The 23,978-nt window shown below is 36.8% G+C and overlaps 1 protein-coding gene across 1 annotated transcript in view; it reads right to left on the reverse strand.

Moving 5' to 3' along the window:
• Nucleotides 1-23,978, reverse strand: part of ppp2r5a (protein phosphatase 2, regulatory subunit B', alpha isoform) — a 176,907-nt gene that overhangs the window by 62,697 nt on the left and 90,232 nt on the right. The window contains exons 3-4 of the mRNA XM_073050881.1: nt 11,354-11,455; nt 9,596-9,688 (exon numbers count right to left, since the gene is read on the reverse strand). Coding sequence (XP_072906982.1) covers nt 9,596-9,688; nt 11,354-11,455 — 195 coding nt within the window. The remainder of the gene's footprint in view (nt 1-9,595; nt 9,689-11,353; nt 11,456-23,978) is intronic.

Raw genomic sequence — 23,978 nt, forward strand, 5'->3', positions numbered from 1 at the left:
TGAGTGACTTACAAAGAAAACTAACTTCATATGAATCACAAAAAAAAAGAAAGCAACTATAGCAAGTTGTTAGGAAGACAAATGGCATATTGACCTTTATTGCAATAGATTGGAATTTAAAAATAGGTAAGTAATGTGACAAATATATAGGCCTTTAGTGAAACTACACAAAAAGGGCACAGAATTGATCACTTTATTTAAAGGCTGTTCAAAAGAGATTAATTAGGCTAATTCCTGAGATGACACTGTATCCTTTCACAGGTAGTTAAATAAGTTAGATCTATATTTCATGGAGCTTAGAATAATGAAGGATGATCTTAATGAAACACAAGATCTTAAGGATCCATACATGGATTCTCAAACAAGCAAACACAATTACAAGGGAACAGGACAGTCATTTAAAAATTAGATGCATTGGAACTTCTTCTCACAGAGGGTGATGAATCTCTGAATTCTCTATTTTAGTTGGTGGTGGAGGCTGGATCATTGAAGGTATTTAATGTTGAGACATAACTTTTCTTTAAAGTTCAGGAAAATAGCACAGATGAGGAGTTGGAGCCTTGGGCAACTTTGCCATGATCATTTGAAATAGCAAAGCATGTTCAAGGGGCTAGGTAGCCTACTCCTGTTCCTACTTTTTAAGTTTGTGGTAGTGCTAACAACACAAGAGGTTTAAATGTGAGAAGCCAACCATACATGTTAGAATAGTTGTATCTATTTTCAACAAAGGAATGCATGACAGTGCAGGCAAGAGTGGAGTTGGCTGATGTTATGAAAATAAGTAGAATTAGTGTTGGTACAGACATTGCTCACAACATCATTCTGAGGGCAAATATAGCCACAAGACTGCAACAATCTCAGCAGCTTCAGCCAGAAGGAATTGATGTCTAAGCAAAAGAGTTGCGTGGCAGGAGCAGAAGACATTGTTTTTAGTGTGCTTTAATGTTTTAATTCAAAGAACCTTCAGCTTATTCAGTAATTTAAATCAGACTTTCACTCACTTACAGGCAATGGAGAGGGTCTCAACTTGAGACTCTCAAGAGATAGAAGTAACAGAATCTGTTAGAATTATTTTTAAAGAAATTAGGCAAGGTATTCAATTAAAGCAGGAATGAATAATTCATAAACCCTTGTATAATTTTGACAGAATGAAGTTATCTTTAGTAAAAGTTAAATAAATAATTCAATTAAGCTTTCAAGCAAAATCTTTTAACTTCTTTAAAAAAGCCACCCATGAAATTATATTGCCATGACAAAGTTGAAAAACACAAAACATACAAAAATATTTTATGAATAATATATTCAAGAATAACATTTTTAAGAATAATATATTAGAAATATAGTAAGGAATTCAATGAATATAATTTGTGGATTTCTTGGAACAGAGTAAGGATTACCACTCTGCAATGAGTGCCAATACTATTTCATAAGGAGCATTAATGTTAGCAAAAGCAAGACTGATGAAATAAGTGCAATGACTCATTGATATCGGACTGCATAATGTATAGTTTATTTACCATTATTTATAAAAGTTTGCTTTACTCATAAAACTACGTGAAGGCGATCATATTAATTGTCCCATACGTTCAAATTACAATGAAATGGATGACAAATTTCCATGGGTCTTGTCTAATCTACCATATAGAGTTTTTCAAAGAAATCCTCATCATCAGGAAAGTTGATAAAGGCAAGGCAGTGGATGTTGTCTACATGGACTTTAGCAAAACCTTTGACAAACTCCTGCATGGGAAGGCTCAGTTGCTTGGAATTCAAGATGAGGTAGTAAATTGGATTAGATATTGGCTTTGTGGAGAAGCCCGAGAACGATGGTAAATGGCTGCCTCTCTGACTGGAGGCCTGTGACTAGTGGCATGTTGCAGAGATCAGTGCTGTTTGTCATCTATATCAACCATCTGGATGATAATGTGGTAAACTGGTTTAGCAAATTTGTGGAATGACACCAAGATTAGGGGTGTAGTGGAGAGCAAGGATCAGAGCTTGTAGCAGAATCTGCACCAACTGGAAAAATAGGCTGAAAAGTGGCTATGGAATTTAACGGAATGTGAGGTGTTGCACTTGGGAGGACAAACCAGGGTGAGCAATAGGGCAGTGAGGAATGTAAATTCATAATTTTTCGAAGGTGGTGTTACAGGTAAACATGGTTGTAAAGTAAGCTTTTGGCACATTGGCCTTCATAAATCACAGTATTGAGTACAGGAATTTGGACATTAAAGTCATTTAAGACATTGTTGAGGCTTAATTTGGAATACAGTCTGCAGTTTTAGTCAACTACCTACAAAGCAGAGATGTCAATAAAATTGAAGAGTACAGAGAAAATTTATAAGAATGTTGCTAGGATCTGAGTTATAGAGCAAGATTGAATAGGTTAGGATTTCTGGTCAGATGACAGCACACATTGATGCAGCGGGCTCTCCAGGGCTCCAGGGCTCTCCAAGGCGTTTTTGTCTTTTTTAAGATTGCAATACAATGCTGAACATTAAGAACTTCAAGAGCTGCAGGTTGAAACCATCAGTGAGTTGTTTGTTAGCGGAGGAGCTGGACTTGGCGTGGACCGTGTTGCTGCCTGACACAGAGAGGTGCTGGAGTTGGTGTGCAAAGGCAGTGTGCAGTCTAAGAGCGAGAGACAGGCTTGGATATTTTTCTTGTGATCGCAAGACCCTGTTGGACATTGATAATGTAGAATACTGTCAGTCTGGTTCACTGGTTTATTGGGGAAACCGATGGCAGGGGAGCTGCATGGTTATAGTAAGAACTGGGCCTAGTGCCATGGTGTCGTCTGTTGCAGCCGCCAGGAGGGAAGATGCCAGAGATGGTGTGGTATAACATCCATGTTGGATTGGGGCCAGGCCCAACCCATCAATGCTGCCCTCCGAAGTATGCTCATTGGAAGGTAAGTAGGATTGAATGTGTGCATCTGTCACCGAACTGCTGAGGATTTATTCTTGCCGACAACATTCATGCTCCATCAATCTATGGAACATATCACTTAGGGACTCAGGGCTATATTATATATTTTTGTGTGATTGTATGTATACTGCTATTTTATATGAGTTTCCTTGTGCTGTGTATGACTGTTGGTACTGTGTTTTGTACCTTGGCCCTGGAGGCATGTTGTTTTGTCTGGCTGTATTCATAGTTGTTCATGTATGGATGAATGATAATTCAATTCGAACCTTATTCCCTAAAGCGTAGAAGAATGAAGGGAGATTTAATAGAGGTTTATAGAACTATGAGGGGTACGGATAGGGCAAGGCGTTTTCCAATGAGGATTGGGGAAGACTAGAACTAGAGGTCATGGATTAAGTGTGAAAAGTGAAATGTTTAAAGGGGCCCTGAGGGGGAACTTCACTCAGAGGGTGGTAAGAGTGTGGAATAAGCTGCCAATGGAAGTGGTGGATACAGGTTCAATTTCATCATTTAAGAGAAATTTGGATTGGTACATGGATGGGAAGGGTATGGAGGGCTATGGTTTGGGTGCAGGTTGATGGAACCAGGCAGATTAATAGTTTGCTACAGAGTAGATGGGTCAAAGGGCCTGTTTCTGTACTGTAATCTTCCATGAATCTATGACTCTAGATGCTACCTGACATAGTTTTCCAGCATTTTCCTGCACTTCATTAAGCCTTGCTCCATCATCAAATCCATTTTAAAAAATGCAAGTATTATGAATATCTGGTCAAAATCACCAGATGATGCTTTTTACACTCCAAATTTATGCTCCCTTAAAAACAAATATTGTGCTGATACAAAATCTGAAGGAAAATCTAAAAAAGAGGAGTAAGCCATTCAGTCCCTCAAGCCTGCTCTACCATTCAATATAATTAAGGCCGATCTTAGCAAAATCCAGCAAACATAGATTCATAATTGGAATACACTATTTACAGCACATCCAGTTTCATAACATAACTATATAAGTAATTTAGTCATCATTCAGTCTCCCTTCAAAAAAAGAATCAGCTCTCTACTTTTGAGTTTTCTCCTGCGAGATCATTACATTCTTGGAAGATCAAGAAACTAATGATGATTAAGGAAGATCATCACTTGATTTTCCATTCAAAGCCATCTGTTCAGACATTGACACTGCATAATTTAACAGATATCTTTGAATAGCAATTTGTACATAACATGCCACTGAGCATGAGGGAACTGCAACCATGAAATATATCAAGATGACATGGGTTACACACCCGATCTATTGCAAAAGATACAGGTAAATACTTTGACAGTGCACATTACAAATAAAGTCTGTATACTAAGGAACGCCCGTGTCATGTAGAGGAACATGAAAGAGTCTGTCGCCAACTTTGCAAGGCTCTGCTTGGAGCCCATACTGTCCAATGTGAAACATGTTGCAAATACCTAAACTATCATGATTGTGTCAAGATGTGATGTTTCAACTATTATTGAAGCAGCTGATGTCTGAGCATGCAGTGGGAGTTCAGACTATTCTTAAACATGCTCAGTCTTGCTCTTGTGACTCCAAACACTTGTGTTCTAAGAGGGGTACAAAGTAATGCAGCAATCTGCCCTTCAAAAATTGCTCAGATTGCAGAAACATTGGAGTAAGAGAATGACAGCAACTCCATGGATCATTAACCGACATACTCTATTATACACCCTAAAATATCCAACCTGGCACAACTACAAATAGCAGTTGAGGAACCTGATAAAATTATTTGAAGAGCTGAGCAACACACACAAAATACCGGAGGATCTCAGAAGGCCAGGCAGCATCTACGGAAAAGAATAAATAGTTGATGTTTCAAGCCGAGACCCTTCATCAGGACTAGTAAAAAAGATGAGGAGGTAAAGCAAGAAGGTGGAGGGAGGGGAGGAAGAGGAAGAACTACAAGGTGGTAGGTGTTGGGTGAAACCAGAAGAGAGGGCGGGGTAAAGAGCTGGAAAGTGATTGTTGGAAGAGATAAAGAGCTGGAAAAGGGGAAATCTGGTAGATGACCATGGAAGGGAGAGGCGCACAAGAGGGAGATGATGGGCAGGTAAGGAGATATGGTAAGAGATATGGGAATGGTGGGGGTGGGTTGGGGCAGGCAATTTCCAGAAATTCGAGAAATCAATGTTCATGCCATCAAGTTAGAGGCTGCCCAGACAGAATCTAAGGCGTTGCTCTTCCAACCTGACTGTGGCCTTGTTGCAGCAGTAGAGGAGGCCATGAACTGACATGTTGGAATGCAAATTGGAAGTAGAGTTGAAATGGGTGGCCACTGGGAGATCTAACGTTTTCTGGCAGATGAAGCATAGGTGCTCAGCAAAGCAGTCTACTCTACGTGGGGTCATCTCACCAACATACAAGAGGCCACACCAAAAGTACCAGATACAGTTGATGACCCCAACAGAATCACGGGTGAAGCGTCACCTCACCTGGAAGAACTGCTTAGGGCTCTGAACAATAGTGAGGGAGCAAGTTTAGGGGCAGGTGTAGCATTTGTTCCGCTTGCAAGGATAAGTTCTAGGAGGGAGATCAGTGGGGAGGGATGAATGAACAAGGGAGTCACGTAGAGAGCGATCCTCCTGTATAATGACGAGACCCAACATAGATTGGAAAACTGCTTCGCCAAGAACTACGGTCTATCCACCAAAAAAAAAGCAGGATCTTCCAGTGGCCATCTACTTCAATTTTACTTCCATTCCCATTCCGACATGTCAGTCCATGGCCTCCTCTACTGCCACGATGAGGATACACTCAAGTTGGAGGAACAACGCCTTATGTTCTGTCTGGGGAGCCTCCAACCTGGACAGAAACATCAATTCTCAAACTTCTGGTAATTGCCCCCCTTCACCATTCCCTTTCCTATTTCCCTCTCGCCTCACCTCCTTACCAGCCCATCACCTTCCTCTGGTGCTCCTCCCCCTTCCATTTCTTCCATGGTCATCCACCCTGTCCTATCAGATTCCCCCTTTATCTCTTTATCCGTTTCACCTATCAGCTTCCCAGCTCTTTACTTCACCCCTTCCCATCTCCCATTTTCACCTATCACCTTGTATTTCTTCCTCCTCTCCTTCCACCTTCTTGCTCTAACCTCATCTTTTTTTTCCAGTCCTGATGAAGGTCTCAGCTTGAAACATCCACTCTTTTCCATAGCTGTTGCCTGACCTGCTAAGTTCCTCCAGCAATTTGGGTGTGTTGCTTGGATTTAGCGCATCTACAAATTTTCTCATCTTTGAAGAGCTGACTTCAGTTATTTGGAGAGTATTTACAAATGTTTTCATGAGAGCCTTCATTAGTTTAAATACAAGTATGAATCTGAATTATTGACCAGGTCTGAAAATTGGCTTGGGAGAACCGAGGAATGTGCTTAGCAAATTCCTGAAAGGATAAATAGTTGGGCTACAATTATTTAACCTATGCTGACATAAATGATTTAGGTAATGAAATGGAAGGCCACCACTTCATGTTGGCTGGTGATAAAGATGGGTGACTGTATATAGTATACTGGAAACAAATTTCAAGAAATTTAATAGTTGAGCTTAACTATGGGAAATGAACTTGAATGTGCTGTAGATAAATTTGATCATCAGCTTTACACCTTGAAAAAACAAGCGTACCTTTAAAACAATGAAAAGCTAGAAACAATGGAGATTAAAGTACAAATTTATCAGTCCATGACAATATTTTTCTTCAAAAAATTATGAAGACATAAATAAAATAATTAAAAAGGATAGTGGAATTTTGCATGCTACACATCCAAATTTTGCAGGGACTCATTTTAAACTTAGTAGTGGCTGATATTTGATAAAGTATGACCACTCCTTTAACAAAGTCCAAGCTAGCTTCAGATAGTTTATTACTTAAGTTTTTTTTGGGCTTCCAGTGGGGAAAGCTGAAAAATGGCTAATTCGGGCTACTTGTATGTCAAACCTACAGTGGTGTGATCTTGACAAGTGCTTACAAAGCTCGTCAACCAAAACTGTGCCCTGGAAGCACGGATAAAACAAAAATCTTCAGGGTGAAAGCATCATTTCAATTTTCATGCTTAAAATAAAAAAGTTTTTTTTTAACAAATTACCATTGGTCTAGCTCATCTTAGACTAAGCAGCAGATGGGTATCTAAAATTAGCTGTTAAAACTTGGATTTCTGACTGGAGGGGCATAAATCATCCGGGAATTTCACACCGACAGTGATCCAACTAACAATTATGTAAACATTTAGGTTTCAGATAGGATGAGGCACAGCCATTGCCTAAGGCAGAATAACTTAGCAACATTTTTGTACGTAGCAAGTTCTTGGTATAAATCAATATCCACGCAGGAATCAGGAAACCCCTATAGAATTCAAGCCTGAAAGCACAAATTACCTTAAGTTTTTTTCTGATTTACAGAAAGTGTTCAATTTTTATAGTAATCATAGAAAGTGTTTTATTAGTGGAAACAGTAGATGTTGCTAACAAAATTTCTAGCCCAAACTATGGCTTCAAGTGATCCCAATTTCCTTCCCATTAGGGGTCTGTCAGTGCATAATACAAATAAATCAGGATGTTCGCCTCAATACAGGTTAAATATTTACATAAAAATAGAATCCATCGCACTACCTTTGTACGAAGATCACAGGAAACATAAATCAAAATCTAGCCAACAGACTTTTGTTTGTGATAGATATTAATATTTATTTGATCTCTATTTGTTCAAAGCCTGTAAAGATTTTATTTCCTAAACCTGGCATGTTGTGCTCCACACCAGAGAGCTATGATTAAATGTTTCTTAATCTAGTTAAATCAATTTATGTGCAAATTAAACTAAAACAAATTGTTGCACTGACTACTTACGGAATATTAAAATATCTCCCTAAAACCTGAATGGGAAAAAAACAGGGCAAAAATTATGAAATGTAAAGTACTCATAGCTCATCGTTTTATCTTTACAACATGAAAAATTAAAAGGAGCACTACAGTACTAAAAAGGTACCTGATCTACAATTTAATAACATTTTCTATGTTGCTAAGCATTTCAGGTCATCAACTGTAAATAATATGCCTTTCTTAATACTGTATCCTTAGCAACCAGTATTCAATTCAGGGGATTCTAGTTAAATGAGCCATCGGTTAATTGGGGCAGTCACTTATTTAGAACAAAAACTAATTGAGAAAATAGCTAGGATTCCCTTTGTTTATTTGGGGTACTATGCCACTTAATTGGGACAGGAGACTTGCTGAACAGTTTCTAACTGTTTAGTTGCATTCACTTGTGTGTGGCCATTATACACCACACCATCCTTAAAAAGAACAGTTTTTAAATAGCGTCGGTTGTGTGTATTTGTGTTCAAAAAGCAGTGATTCTTGTCACTATTAGTTGGCTAGAAATAAGCAATAAGACACTTCAGAACTGTTTTGCTCACTGCAATTTCTAGCATTCGGCCTTGGAGATGCAAGAAATGGCTAGGATTGAAAATAAAATAATTTCACTGCAAGTTAGGAACTACAACGAATTCATAGTTGAGGGTTACAATGAAAATGAAGATTTGGAGGATGCAGTCATCTGAAGCATTGTATGAAGACAGTCAATTATCTGCACAAGGTGTCTGCGATGGTTTTGTTAATTTATTCAGTGATTCCAAAGATCAAGACAGCGTAAACTGGATGAATTTCGCCAATTGATAATTATTAGGAACTAATAGAGTTGTACAGTGTTGGTACTGTTCTAATCTGTTCTGCATTTCATTTCAATACATAATTTGTTACTCAGATAAATGGTAGTTTTTCTTTTCTATACCTTTTTAGCTATTTCCATGAAACTTCGGATATTTAGGGCAGCCATTTAATTGGGCCAAAATGTACTGGTCCCGATGTGTCCCAATTAACTAGAATACACTGTATATATTTATATGGTGGGTGATCATTCTGTTCTAATATCCTGTATGCAATTAATTTAAACATTTTCCAATTATCTTAAAACTACAGAATGAGCAAAGCAGATCAGGGATTGGACTAATATTTTTGGGAATCTACCAATTAAATATTTTAACTTAAAGCATTGTACAGTTAATATGAAAGTATACTGGTTTAAAAGTCTGAGCATACTTACCTTATTTTTTAATTGTGTTTAATGGCCTCTTAAGATACCTGACACTGTTCACAACCTACCAGACCTAAGAATCATTATCACTGTACTTAGCACAAAAATGCACGCTTAAATCACTAATTCGTCCCCAGTAAATGTAAGTAGTTAGGTTTGAGTCATAATTGCCAGGATTTTCCCTTGTTAGTATGTCTCAGAATGTTCTGCTTTGCTTCATTTTCTGAATAATGATGAAATGTCTTTCAATATCTTTGGACTCTGTCTAAACACAAAATGTAAGACTTTATAATGAACACCCAGATTATAGGATATTACTGCCATAGCAAAAGTCAGCATCATTCTAATTTCAATATTTCTTTGCTACTAATATAGCAGGAAACCCATATGGAACATGGTAAATAACAGGAGCATATACTCCTACAGCAAGCTGTGGAGCAATATAGAGCTCGGTGTAGCCAATAGCCAAAATGCAAGTGAATATGTGATACTGAATATAAAACTGTTTATTGGCCTAGCAAGTAAGATAAAATTGAAGGTACTCACCTGAAGTACAAATTTCTGATCAATGAACCTTTTTGCAACACTAGGCTGGAAGTCTGGACACTCCAGAAACCGCAAGAAAAATTCATACACAAGCTTAAAAGAAAGTGACAATTAACAGAAATTATTTCCAATTGTACAACAGATTGAAAATGTGGATATACTTGCATAAACTGTCTTCACATCAGAAATAGGAGCTGAATTAGATGATAAATGCTATACCAAAATATTCAAAAGGGTCATAGTTGATTTGATTTTGGTCTCAGCTCCACTCATCTGTTTCTTCTGCATTGCCCACAAAATGACACTACAACCCAAAATCTGTCTGCCTTGAATTAATCACTAACTTGATTGTATTCAACAACTTGCCTCCATGGCTTTCTGGATAGGCTGCAGACTCTCTATTTTAAATGGATGATCCATCACTCTGAAACTATGCCTCCCAGTTCAAGTTTCCCTCAAAGGGAAAGAACTCTCAGCATCTTACTAGTCCATTCTCTTTAGAATGTTTCAAAACACCACCTCTTTTCAAAATTCTAATCAACAGGTGCAACCCAACCAAAAATGTTATTCCTTACAATATAATCTCCATCAACCAACAGTTTAAAATAGTGTAGTCTCTGAATTGCTTATAAATACAATCATGTTTAAGGTGGTGGAAGGGACAAAGACATGTACCTCTTACCACTATCTTAATTCAGTGCCCTCTAGTTTTAGACACCTCTTCCATGGGGAAAGGTTATCTACATTCCTCATAATTCTGAAAGACCACCTTCTCAGTCCTTTTCACTCCAAAAAGAAACTAATCCTGGCTATGCAGAATTTAAAAAATGCTTATTCCAGGCAATATCCACTACATCTCCTCTGTACCTTCTCCCATGCAATCGCATGCTTTCTATAGTATTGTGACCAGGACTACACATAGTATTCCAGCTATAGCCTAACCAATGAGTTATAAAGCTGCGTCATAACCTTCCTGATTTTTTTCTATGTTCCAACTAATGAAGATAGGCACCCTATATGTCTTCTTTACCACCTATGCTGCCACCTTCAGGGATCCCTGGTCATATACTCAACGGTTCCTCTGTTCCTGCTGCCCCTAAATATTCATTGTGTATCGGGTACCTTTATCAGTCTACCCAAATACATCAGTTCAGATTTGTCAGAATAAAATTCCATCTTCAGTTGCTCCTGCCCAAATTACCAACTGGTCAACATTGCTCTGTAGTCTAAGACTGCCCAGCACACTATCAACATCACCACAACGAATTTTGATGTCATCTGAAACTTGCTCACAATAGCTCCTACATTTACATCCAAATCATTACCTAATGTAATGAACAGTGAGGATCCCAGCAGCAACCCCTGGATACACCACTGGTCATAGGCTTCTAATCACTAAAACAACTTTCAAACACCCTGCTCTGCCTCCTATTATCAAGCAAAATTAAATCCAATTTACCAACTTTCCTTGGATCTCATGGGTTCTAACATTTAGGCACACAGCTTTTGGCTGAACAAACAGAAACCTCCTTCCAGTTGTTTTTAAAAAAAATGCAAACTATTTACTACAAATGATAATAAGTCCAAGAGATTATTTCATAAACAAATTAGAGAAAACTTCAACACTTGCGCACTGACCATACACGAAGTAAAATCCAGTGATATTTTTTGATTTCCCAAAGTAATAGGAATATCTAAACATGCAACTAGGGATTTAGGGTAAAAAAATGTGCTTTTACTTTGTCTCAAGTTTGTTACCTGCATGTGAGGCCATGCTGCTTCTAATGATGGTTCATCTTCTTCTGGATCAAAGTCTGGATTATCACTGGGAGGAAGAGTTCTGAAAATATTACAGGTAATCTGCAACAAAATTATAGCATGAATAAAGACTCATTAAAGAACAGTCTATATTTGTAGTCTTAAGAAAAGTGTTTGGCAAGTTAAATGAAATGGGCAATTGAAATATCTATTTTGGTTTAATTTTGCAAATATAGTTGTAAACTTTCCCATAAATTTGGAAAAGCATAGCTGAAGCTGACCAAAACTTTAAAGCTTAAACTTCAACACTTTGATTCCAAATAAATGCAAAATTTAGCATTGATTTTTGTCAAATTTTACTCAGGTTCTAAAACAACCTTTTATTCTTTTCCATTAGTAAAACTGCTGCACTTGAAGGCGATCAAGATAAAAGTGAACAACATGCTAATTCTAAATAATCCTGTGCCTAAATTGCTAAAAGCGGGAGATATAACTGAATTGGTAGAAAGAAATTTAAACCAAAGTTAGAACAATAGCTAAATGGATCAGAACAGTTATAATGCTGCCAAAGTACTGTTGTGACATTATCTAGTAAATCTGGATCTATTTCTAAGCAGAATTAACAAAATCTTTCAAAATATAGATGTGCTTCTACATAAATTTTCTTAACTGCAATTTAAAAATCCTATATGTGATATATGTTATAAAATATATTTTAAAAACTAATAAAAACTCATTACACAGGCAGCAACACACACAAAATGCTGGAGAAATTCAGCAGGTCCTGAAGGAGGGTCTTGGACTTAACCAATGACTGATTATTCTTTTCCTTAGATGCTGCCTGACCTGCTGAGTTCCTCCAGCATTTTGTGTGTTTTGCTTTGGATTTCCAGCACCTGCAGACTTTCTTGTGTTTGTAATTTACACAGGCAGCATTTGTTCCAATAATTATTCTTTTTGAAGAACCACCAAAGTCAATTTCATAAATGAGCCACTGTCCTGAAAATTCATAATTACACTATAGTGCAGGTAAGTCCAACAAGTTGCATTTTAAGTACAAATCCTTTTCTGTTTCATTTATGAAAGTTATGCAAACTCTGAGTTTCACAAATATCTCATTAAACAGGGTGAAGATATAATACTTAAATGTTTTACCATTTTACTAAGTCACATGTAATGGATCCAATTTTTAACTGATTCTTTGGGCCTGCTTGTGTATCCTTATAACATTAAAACAATAAACTTAATTACAATAAAAATGGTAATTAAGTATCTGTGAGAAACAACTAGCAGAGCATTATTATATACTGGATAAATCACCAGATCAGAGAAATTGATGGCATCAGCAGGTACCATGCAATATAGTTCGATAGTACATACAATTATACTTTTCATTATTTGCACAGAGACACTAATTGCACCACTCTAATAACATTTTTGTGCAACATTTCGAATATATGCAAGGAATATACAAAAATCAAAAATGAAGTATAAGTTTTTCTTGAAATGCATTAAAGATAATACAAATGTTTGTACAATACCACGTTCATAAAATTTAACTTCAAATAATTATCACAAATATTACAAAAAATTTGTGTTTGTGCGCTTTACCATTGAAGAACAACTTACAAATTAAAATGAAAAGGCAGATGATTGGAATTGAATTGAATTGATGTTCCATAAGGTGCTCATGAACTTAATGGACTCTCTTAGTTGTTATGAATTCTATGGTTAATTTCAATTCCAAGGTAGATTTAAATATGAATAGTTTCTTCATAAAAGGTAACATCACTTAAATGTTAAAGGAAGGTTGGTGCTCTGCTTAAATTAATGAACTGGCAATCCAAAGCCTATACTAAGAATTGACGGTATTAAGCTGAAATGCCACTGTGGCAGCTGCAGAATTTAAACCCAGTTGATTAAAGTTAACAAAAAAATAGAGAGATAATTTAAACAAATAGATAGTCATGTAATGGTAACCATGAAACTGCTAGATTGTCATAAAAACCCACCTGGTCACTAATGTCCTTCAGGGAAGCAAACTGTGTCATCTTTAGCTGGTCTGGTCCATATGTGACTCCAGACCCTCAGCAATGTGACTGATTGCCCTCTGAAGTCGCCTACCAAGCCATTCATTCAGCTGTATCAAAAACTCTACATTGAAACACAGCAAGAATTAAAATCTGATAGACTAACTAGTATTGACCGTGGCATTGGATTCAGGTATAGCAACGTCAATCACAGCCCAATGAATCTGGAACAGTTCTACTAATACGTCTGGGACCAGTGTCAAAATTAGAATTGGCGTCCTATGGACTAGCCTGGCAGCACACCAACATAGTCACACTTACGGAATTATATTTTACAGCCAATGTCTCAGACTCCCCTTTCACTACCCCACAAGTGATGGTTGAAGAATAATTAACAAATAGGAAGGCAAGGATCCTTAACATTGCCATGACACCTACTGAAGGCTAGTGATATCAAATCAAATACGAACAAGTAAACCACTTTATATCTACCTAATTGTTTAGTTGATGGATCAAGTGTTTTTTTTCCTGTGTTGGATAACCCTTTGGATGTGCATGGAGGGTAGAAAGGGCACACACACCATCCTCATTAAGCTACCTATTGCAAATACAAGTGGCCCGTGATAGGAGTGTTACCACCACACGTCACATAAATAAATAGCTCACAACATACATAATAATTTAAAACCAGCACTTATAAAGTGCTATGAGCACTCAGTAGCAGAATTATATTTCAACATAATTCATAACTTCATACTCAATCACTACTACTGAGCCAAGAGACCAAGGTTCATGCCAGGAGTATTATCAGGCACAGCTCTAAAGTTCAGTTTGAATATCAGTTCAACTCTAGACCTCATTAGACCTCTGGTCCAAAAGTGAACAAAGGAATTGCAAGAGTGGTATCAGGAAACCATGGTAAGATTCGTCAATAGGAAACAAGGGGAAGGGCACACTACCTGATGGAATAATATTCCACACAAAGAAAAGACAGTTGTATTTGTTGAAGGCCATCAATCAGTGGAAAATGGCATGTTTCGAATAAAGGGAAGTGTACAGTAGTCTTTCCACACAGAGTGATACAAGGACAACCACTTTCCTTAATGTAGATTCCTGGTTTAGACTGGGTTGAAGAGTTCACTAATTTCCCAATTTATAGATAAAACAAAATATGAAGGGAAAGTGATTTTTGAATATGACTAATACTCTTAATAGACATTAAAAATGATAGACATAGATTGGGGACATTGGTGGACAGTAAAAATGAATTTTGAAAAATATGAAGCATTACATCTTAGTCGACAAGATGAAACAGCATAAATGGTGACATAATTCTATAAGGATTCAAGAGAGAGATTTCATGTGTATGTTTCTTTGAAAGTGGCAGGGATGTTGAGAGAACAGCTTGAAAAATGTGTACAGTATCCCAGTCTTCATAAATGCACTAAGTATATGAGCAAGGAACTGGTTCAGCAGAACTGGATTATTGCACTAGTTCTCTGACCCACACATTTGCAAGGTTTTAAAGAAGGTGACAGATAACTCAATGCAAATAATTCTAAGGATGAGAGGTTCTAGTTCTGTTCACACAGTGGTAAAGATGGAGTTGCTGATTTAGAACAAAGGTATCAACAAAAGCATCAGAGGAAGATGGAGATTAAAGAGCAGCATATACAGAAAGTTTTTTTTAAAAAAAGTAACTGATCCCTTTGGTGAACAAGTTACACACATGAGAAGAAAGAATGAAGGTCATTGGCAAAAGAAGTATTCCAATTGTGCAGCCTGAGAAATACAACAGCATGCATGATGACAAGCTCCTTTGGATGTAAATGATTTTTGAGCTGGCCAGAATTAAATTAGAAACTTAGTATAAAGTCAAATAAGCAGACATTGTCAACAATGGAGCCAAATGAAAACAGTGGAAAGGGAATTTTCTTCAGGACCTGAAGATAATGACTTTTATCATCCTGACAGTTTCAGATAAACTCAGACTGAGAAGACAGCATGCACATGGTGCTACCAAGTTAGCAATCACTTTATCAAAGCTGTCCTCCAATGATCAGTCCTGGCCATTGCTAATCACTGTCGTTATTTATAGATTGGACAGATTGAAATATGTCTGAGACAACACCAACATTAGTATATGGTAAGTCAATTAAAGAGCAATCATTTACAAGAACATTCAAATGTTCTAAAGTGGATCACATATCAGCAAATGCCATCCAGTTTACATAAACAAAATGCTTTGCATATTTTCTTGAATACACATAGAGTATACGTTTTTTTTAGAGATACCGAGAGATAGGAAAGATCACAGCGTTATAGTATGGACATCACTGAAAATTCACGAAGCTGTAGTTAAAATAATCAGCTTGCAAGTCACAATGAATTTGATCTCTGCTTGGATCTGGTCCCCTTAATGTGGTTTTATGGCTTTAGGAGAAAGGATTAGAACTCCACAAGAATGTCCTCCTTTTAAGTTCCTCACCTCCTTAAATAGGACCAGAGCTTTCTCCGTTCCATTTAGAGCTGTAGAGATTTAGAAATGATTTGATATAAAACTACAAATGAATTAAAGGTGATGCTAATTTTTCTGATAGCATAGAATCCCAGTGAAACAGATTAGAGAAAACCAAGGAAAAGAGCTTAAACTATAAAATAATAGAAAAAAAAACATCAGCCGTTATTTTTCTAGATTAGAGAATAAAGTATTAGCAATTGTGGTAAGTGGTGTATTTCCACACCTGTTCAAGGAGGAACTGCAGCACTTATTAACTTGGACAGGCTACTTTGTATCAAAGATAAATATCTTCATAAACAACACTTAAACAAAGTCACAGAAGAAAAAAATAGTATTCCATTTATACCATCCACAACCCTATTCCTTTTAGTGGCCAATGATTTCTTACTTTAATGATCTCCCAGCACTTGCAATGAATGAATAAATTAACTATACCCCATGCATTAAATCCTACATCCCTCATATTTAGTATATTGAAGGGACGTACAAGGAAATGTCTTAGCTATCATAATATTAATTCAGTGTTACTTGAATCTGACTCAAAATTATGTTGAGTATATTAACTTAAATATTTAGTTAGTGGTAAGGAAGGCAAATGGAATGCTAGCATTCATTTCAAGAGGACTAGAATATAAAAGCAAGGATGTAGTGTTGAGATTTTATAAGGCATTAGTCAAATCGCTCTTGGAGTATTGTGAGCAATTTTGTACCCCTTATCTAAGAAAGGATGTGTTGGCATGGGAGACGATCCAGAGGAGGTTTATGAGAAGGATTATTTGATGGCTCTGGGCCTGTACTCAATTGCATTTGTAAGAATGGGGGGATCTTATTGAAACCAATTGAATATTGAAAGGCCTAGATAGAGTGGTTGTGGAGAGGATATTTCCTACTGTGGGCAAGTCTAGGACCAGAAGGCACAGCCTCAGAACAGAAGGGCATTGCTTTAGAACAGGAATGAGGAGGATTTTTTTTTTAGCCAGAGGGCAGAGAATCTGTGGAATTATTTGCCACACACAGCTGTGCAGGTCAAGTTATTGGTTATATTTAAAATGGAGGTTGATAGGTTCTTGATCAGTAAGAATGTCAAAGGTTATGGGGAGAAGGCAGAAGAATAGGGTTGCGAGGGATATTAAATTAGCCATGATTGAATGGCAGAGCATTCAGTGGGCCAAATGGCCTAATTGCACTATGTCTTATGTCTAAAATAGTGTAAGTTAAAGTACAGTAGGCTGGTGTTCAGCAGTGAAAGCCTTCTACTTCTTAGGAAATCCCTTAATATTGAGGAATGACATGGCTACCCCAATATAAACAATTGAATGCATCTAGGGCCTCAATGAACTATAAATGCTACCATGGGAAAGTTTGACAACATTGGTTTGCAGTAGACTGTGGAATGCCCTCTTCAAATTTGGCTGGAATTAGTATCCACCTTGTATGCTTCATGACAGCATGCATACAATGATACTAATGCATACAAATGTCCTAAAATAGACACAATTCTTTTTCGGTTTTCTCACTGAAAGTTCATCAGACAAGGCTATCACTGCCCCAACACTTTTCTCAACAGTTCTCACTCAACACTGCACCTCAATCTGCAATAAATCTCAGCCTGTAATTGAGCTAATCTTCATAACTATTGGGAAACTGTTAAATGTAGTGTGACCGCACTTGAGAATCAAGGTCATCTGAACTTCATTGGTCAAGCTAATGTTTGCATTTACACGGAGATAGAGATTGCAGACATTATTCAGCAAATCACACAAGAGAATGGGCCTCACTCTCAATATCCATGAAACAAAGATCCCGACTCTGCTCAGTACTCTACCTTTTGATGATTAAGCCTTATGACGAGACCAGGTAAACTTCCCAAGTCTCAGAAACCATTCTCAGAGAAGGCAAATTGAACTCAATCAACAATGTATTACAGCAAGGTCCAGAATATCATGCTGCACTGAGTCACTTTGAAGGTGATACAGGACTAGCTAGCTATTTTTGAATCCCTGAAGTGGATTAATTTAGATTAATTATACATACAATTCTAGCATTCATACTTGTCAAAGCAAGCACTTTGTAAAATAGTATTTATAAAGGAGAACACTACAGTAGGTCACATTTTTATTTAAAGCCAAATGCCAGCGGAATGTAGGAGAGGAAGGATGTTTAGGAAGTAACTTAATGACAGTAACAGCTGTTCAGTACAACTGTTACCTAAGATGCAGGTTCTTGTATAATAAATTTTGCATGACTCTATATCATTCACATGGAACAATATCAAATTAGAAAATTATATACTGCCACATCTTAAAGTAACAGAACCGTAAAATGCTTAGGTAAATTTGTGGGCATGATCACAAACTATCATCTCTACTGCAGAGTACTAACCCGTTTCATTGAACACTTAAAGTGGAAGTTACACAAATACATTTGCACTTGTCGGCAGATAATATTTTGAATGTTGACTGCTGTGGTGATGATCTACACCACTAGTTGAAACAAAAGTAAATATGTGCAAAGATGTACAAAGGATTTTGTTTGAGTAATATGAATGTGTTGAATTACATTACTCAACTGACAAAATAAATCCTTATGTAAAATGTTATTATATTTTTTAGACCTTAATAACACACAATAAATTCAGATGGAGTCTGAAGTAACCAGAATTTCACTAAAAATAATTTAGTGTTATGAGTGACTATTCAAAATAGGTTGACTGGGTTAGGATATGGTCATGCAGGGAAAATATCAAATCAATTTATAGGAGAATGCTACAAATAATTAAAATAGTATAAGTCAGTCTGACTGATCAATGGTTACTTTCTACATAAAGTTCCTTATTAATCTGTGGGGTTATGGACTGTTCACACTCCAGATGTATTTCTGTCAACTTTCAAAAAGTGAATTCTATACCCACTACTTTTGTCGCAGAGAAGAAATTCTGCAATCACTTATCTTTTCTTTCAAATAAACTTATACCCATATCCTCAGTTATTATGCCCTCAGGTAATGGGAGTAGGTTCTCCCATCATGCTATCAAGAAATTCCAATTTTATACACTTCAATTAAATCTTAGCTTTGTTTTAGAAAAACATAACACCAAGCTGGTCAATCTTCTCCTACAACTACAATCTGCACCCCACCAATGCTGTTGTAAATCTTCCCTGTACCTTCTCTGATGGCTTCACAGATTTCCTGTACTATGGTGACCAGAATAGTATTTTAGTACAGTAGATTCTGATTAACTGGGTCATCAGTTAATCAGAACAGCTTTTTTTTTGGGACAACTCCTAAAAGAACAAAAACTACGGTAATTGAGAAAATAGCTGGAATCGCCTTAGTTTTATTTGGAGCACTATACTGCTTAATTAGGACAGGAGATTTCTGTCGAACAGCTTCTAATTAGCTTCAGTGCTGTGCACTTGTGTGTGGCCATCAGACACTACACTGTCCTTGAAGCAGACAGTTTTTAAGTAGCATCAGTTGTGTGTATTTGTGTTCGAACAGCAGCGATTTTTATCACTGATAGTTGGCCAGAAATAACGAGTAAGACAATTCAGAACTGTTTTGCTCACTATGGTTTCAAGCTTTCAGACTTGGAGATGACAGAAACAGATGGATGCAAAAATGAAACTATTTCACTACTTCGACAAGTTAGGAACTACAGAGAATTTCAAGTTATTGACAATCAAAGTTCAAAGTAAATTTTATTATTAAAGTACATATGTGTCACTATATTCAACCCAGGGATTAATTTTCCTGTGGGCATACGCAGCAAAGCTACAGAATAATAACTACAACATGATCAATGTAAGATTAACCAAAGTGCAAAAGACAAACTGTGCAATGCAAATAGAAATAAATAGTAATAAATCATGAGATAAAGAGTCCTTACAGTCAGATCATTGGTAGTGGGAACATTTCAATGATGGGGTAAGTGAGGGATAACTACAAAAGCCTGGAGGTAGTAACTGTTCTATAATCTGGTGGTGTGAGTCCTCAGACTCTTGTACCTTCCACCTGATAGCAACAGTGAGAAGAAAGCATGATCTGGGTGGTGGGTATCTCTGATGAAGGATGCTGCTTTCCTATGACAGCATTTCATGTAGATGTGCTCAGAGGTTGGGAAGGCTTTACCCATGATATACTGGGCCAAATCCACTACCTTTTGTAGGATCTTCCATTCAAGTGCATGTGTTTCCATACCAGACTGTGATGCAGCCAGTAAGTAGATTCTCCATTACAAATCTGTAGAAGTTTGTCAAAGTTTTAGATGACTTGCTGAATCTCCACAGACTCGTAATGAAGTGGAGGCGCTGCAGTGCTTTCTTCGCAATTGCACTTATGTGCTGGGTCCAGGACACTTCCTTTGAAATAGCAACATCCAGGAATTTGAAGTTGTTAACCCTCTTCACCTCTGATCTTCTGATAAGGACTGGGTCATGAACCTTTGTTTTACCTTTCCTGAAATCTGTAATCTGTTCCTTGGTCTTGCTGACATTGAGTCAGACCATTGCTATTACACCACTCAGCCAAATTTTCAATCTCCCTCCTGTATGGTGATTCATCAGTACCTTTGATTCGGCCCACAACAGTGGGGTCATCAGCAAACTTGAATATGACATAGGTGTAAAGCGAGTAGAGCAGTAGGCTAAGTACACATCCCCGCCGTGCGCCTGTGCTGATGAAAATCATGGAGGAGATATTGCCAATCCGAACTGACTGGGGTCTACAAGTGAGGAAATCCAGGATCCAATTGCACAAGAATGTATCAAGGCCAAGGTCTTGGAGCTTACTGACTAGCTTTGAGGGGTTGATAGTATTGAATGCCGAGCTGTAATCGATAAAGTGCATCCTGATGTACACACCTTTGAAGTCCAGATGCACCAGGATTGAGTGGAAAGCCAATGAGATGGCATCGGCTGAGGACCTATTGCTCCAGTAGGCAAACTGTAGCAGATCTAAGTCACCTCTCAGACAGGAGTTGTTTCATCAACAACCTCTCAAAAACACTTAATCACCGTAGTTGTAAATGCAACTGGTTGATCCATTGAAGTAGGTCACAATGCTCTTCTTTGGCCCTGGAACAATTAAAGCCTGCTTGAAGTAGGTGGATTCCCCTTGACTTACAATGAAAATCAATATGCCATTGTGTACACTGGATGAATTTCTCCATCGATAAATATTAGAAACTAATACACAGTTTTATAGTACTGGAGTAGTAGTGTTCTAATTTGTTCTGTATTTCATTTACATTAATAATAAGTTGTTACTCAGTTAAACAGTAGCTTGTCTTTTTTATCTTTTTAACTCTCCAAGAAACTTCAGCTAATTGGGGCATCTGCTTAATTGGGCCAAAATGTACTGGTCCCAATGTGTCCCAATTAACCAAAATCCACTGTATTTCAAGCAAGGTCTCCCTGCTCTTATATTCCCTTTCTCACAAATGCAAACAATCTTTATGTCTTCTTGAGCATTCAGCCTACTTTTTTTTAAGGAATCCATGTACTATTCCAAAGGCCTGTTATTTCTCTACACTCTTAGCAATTGATCATTTATCATGTGTTCTCTTGCCATCCTCCCCAAATACTTAACATCACACTCACCAAGATCAAACTACAATGTTTAGTATCGTGCCACTAACCAGTGCATTATAATCTTCCACAGCTTCAAGCTTTCTTCCTCACTACTAGCCAAAATTACGGTGCTATCAGTGTACTTCTTTTCCCTTTCCTTATTCAAGAATAAGTCATTAATACTCAAAAAAGAAACCAACCTAATGCTAAACCTTGTGGTGTCCATTACATATAGCCCTCCAGTTATGGAACTCCTGTTGATGATCATTTGTTTTTCACAACCAACCCTGTCACTTCCCCATTAATTCTTTTTTATTAATTTTTTAATAAGTTTCTACACTACAACAGAAAAAAAAACCGCCAACAAAATGGAGATTTATACAATGCTAAACCAATGCATCTAATATACAATTCATAATATAGAAAAAGCACCCAAAATGAAATCATATAAAGTTAGTATCCTCCCCAGCCTCGCACTACAAAACTCCTAGCCAATCATTTCAATGTAAAGAAAAGTTCATCAGAGCTGTAAATAGAGTTAGGTAAGATAGGAGAAAATATACCAGAAGATTTTATATATAAATGGGAATCCAAATGGATACGGGAAAAGAAAGAATCTCTTATATTAAAACATTTGATCGATTTATGGAATAAGATAAATGTGGATGATGAGATAAAGAAATCTTTATTAGCAAAGAGAACCCTAATTCAAAATAGACTTATTCCTTTTACAATGGATAACCAACTTTTAGATAGATAGATAGATAGATACTTTATTCATCCCCATGGGGAAATTCAACTTTTTTTCCAATGTCCCATACACTTGTTGTAGCAAAACTAATAACATACAATGCTTAACTCAGTAAAAAAATATGATATGCATCTAAATCACTATCTCAAAAAGCATTAATAATAGCTTTTAAAAAGTTCTTAAGTCCTGGCGGTTGAATTGTAAAGCCTAATGGCATTGGGGAGTATTGACCTCTTCATCCTGTCTGAGGAGCATTGCATCGATAGTAACCTGTCGCTGAAACTGCTTCTCTGTCTCTGGATGGTGCTATGTAGAGGATGTTCAGAGTTTTCCATAATTGACCGTAGCCTACTCAGCGCCCTTCGCTCAGCTACCGATGTTAAACTCTCCAGTACTTTGCCCATGACAGAGCCCGCCTTCCTTACCAGCTTATTAAGATTAAGTTTATATAACTGGTTTCAAAAAGGGATCATATATATAGGTGACTGTTTTGAAGGAGGTATATTGATGTCATTTGATCAATTAAAGAATAAATATAAAATATCATATAACACTCTTTTCTGTTATTTTCAATTAAAGGCCTATTTAAGAGATAAACTGGGTCAAACAATGTTAATGCCAAAACCTAATGAAATAGAAACCTTAATTCAAAAGGGAAAAATTTAAAGATTTACGTCTTGTATGTATAATTTGATTCAAAAACAAACAATTAAACCAGGAATTCATAAGTCAAGACAAAAATGGGAAACTGATTTGAATATTAAAATCGATGAAAAAAATTGGTCAAGACTATGTCTTGATAGTATGACAAATACAATAAATGTCTGACTCAGATTAGTACAATACAATTTTTTACATCAATTATATATTACACCACAAAAAATAAATAGATTAAACCCAAATTTATCTGACCAATGTTTCCGATATAATCAAGAAATCGGTACTTTTTTACACTCTACTTGGTCTTGTTTTAAAATTCAACCTTTTTGGATAAATCTAAGACTTTTACTGGAACAAGTTATTGGAATACAACTTCCACATAGCCCAATATTATTTTTATTAGGCGATATTGAAGGGATAATACCGAAACCTAAATTGAATAAGTATCAGAAAAAATTTATAAAAATTGCATTGGCAGTAGCCAAAAAAGCAATTGCAGTTACTTGGAAATCAGATTCATACTTAACTATGGACCGTTGGAATAATGAAATATATAGCTGCATTCCACTTGAAAAAATTACTTGTAATTTAAGAAATGAATATGATATATTTTTGAAAATTTGGCACACTTATTTACAAAAGTTAGAATAAAATATATAGGTCCTTTGAAGATAAAATTATTAGTTATTTGGGGGGAAAAAATAAAGATATATACTAAAGTTATTTTGAACTCCATGGAGCATGTGGGGATCCTCCGATATCCAGGCAATCTTTCTTTCTTTCTTTCTTTCTTCTTTTTAAGACAGGGATGTTAAGGGGGGGAAGGGTTAAGGGGAGGGGGGAGGGCTAATATTAATTTTCATTACTCTATTATTCTATTCATTTTATGTAATTCTCTTAAAAATTTAATTTAAAAAAATATAAAAATAAATAAAACACCCCCCCCTCGAAATCCCCGTCAATTCAGCACAGCTACGAAACGCAATCGCCAGTGGCTCTATGGCCAGATCAAAAAGTAAGGGATTTAAGGGGCACCCGCCAAGGGTGCCACATTTAAGATTAAAGGGCTGGGATTGCTGAGAACTAGTTAAAA

The sequence above is a fragment of the Hemitrygon akajei genome, chromosome 7 (genome assembly GCF_048418815.1).
Source record: "Hemitrygon akajei chromosome 7, sHemAka1.3, whole genome shotgun sequence".
Taxonomy (NCBI): Eukaryota; Metazoa; Chordata; class Chondrichthyes; order Myliobatiformes; family Dasyatidae; genus Hemitrygon; species Hemitrygon akajei.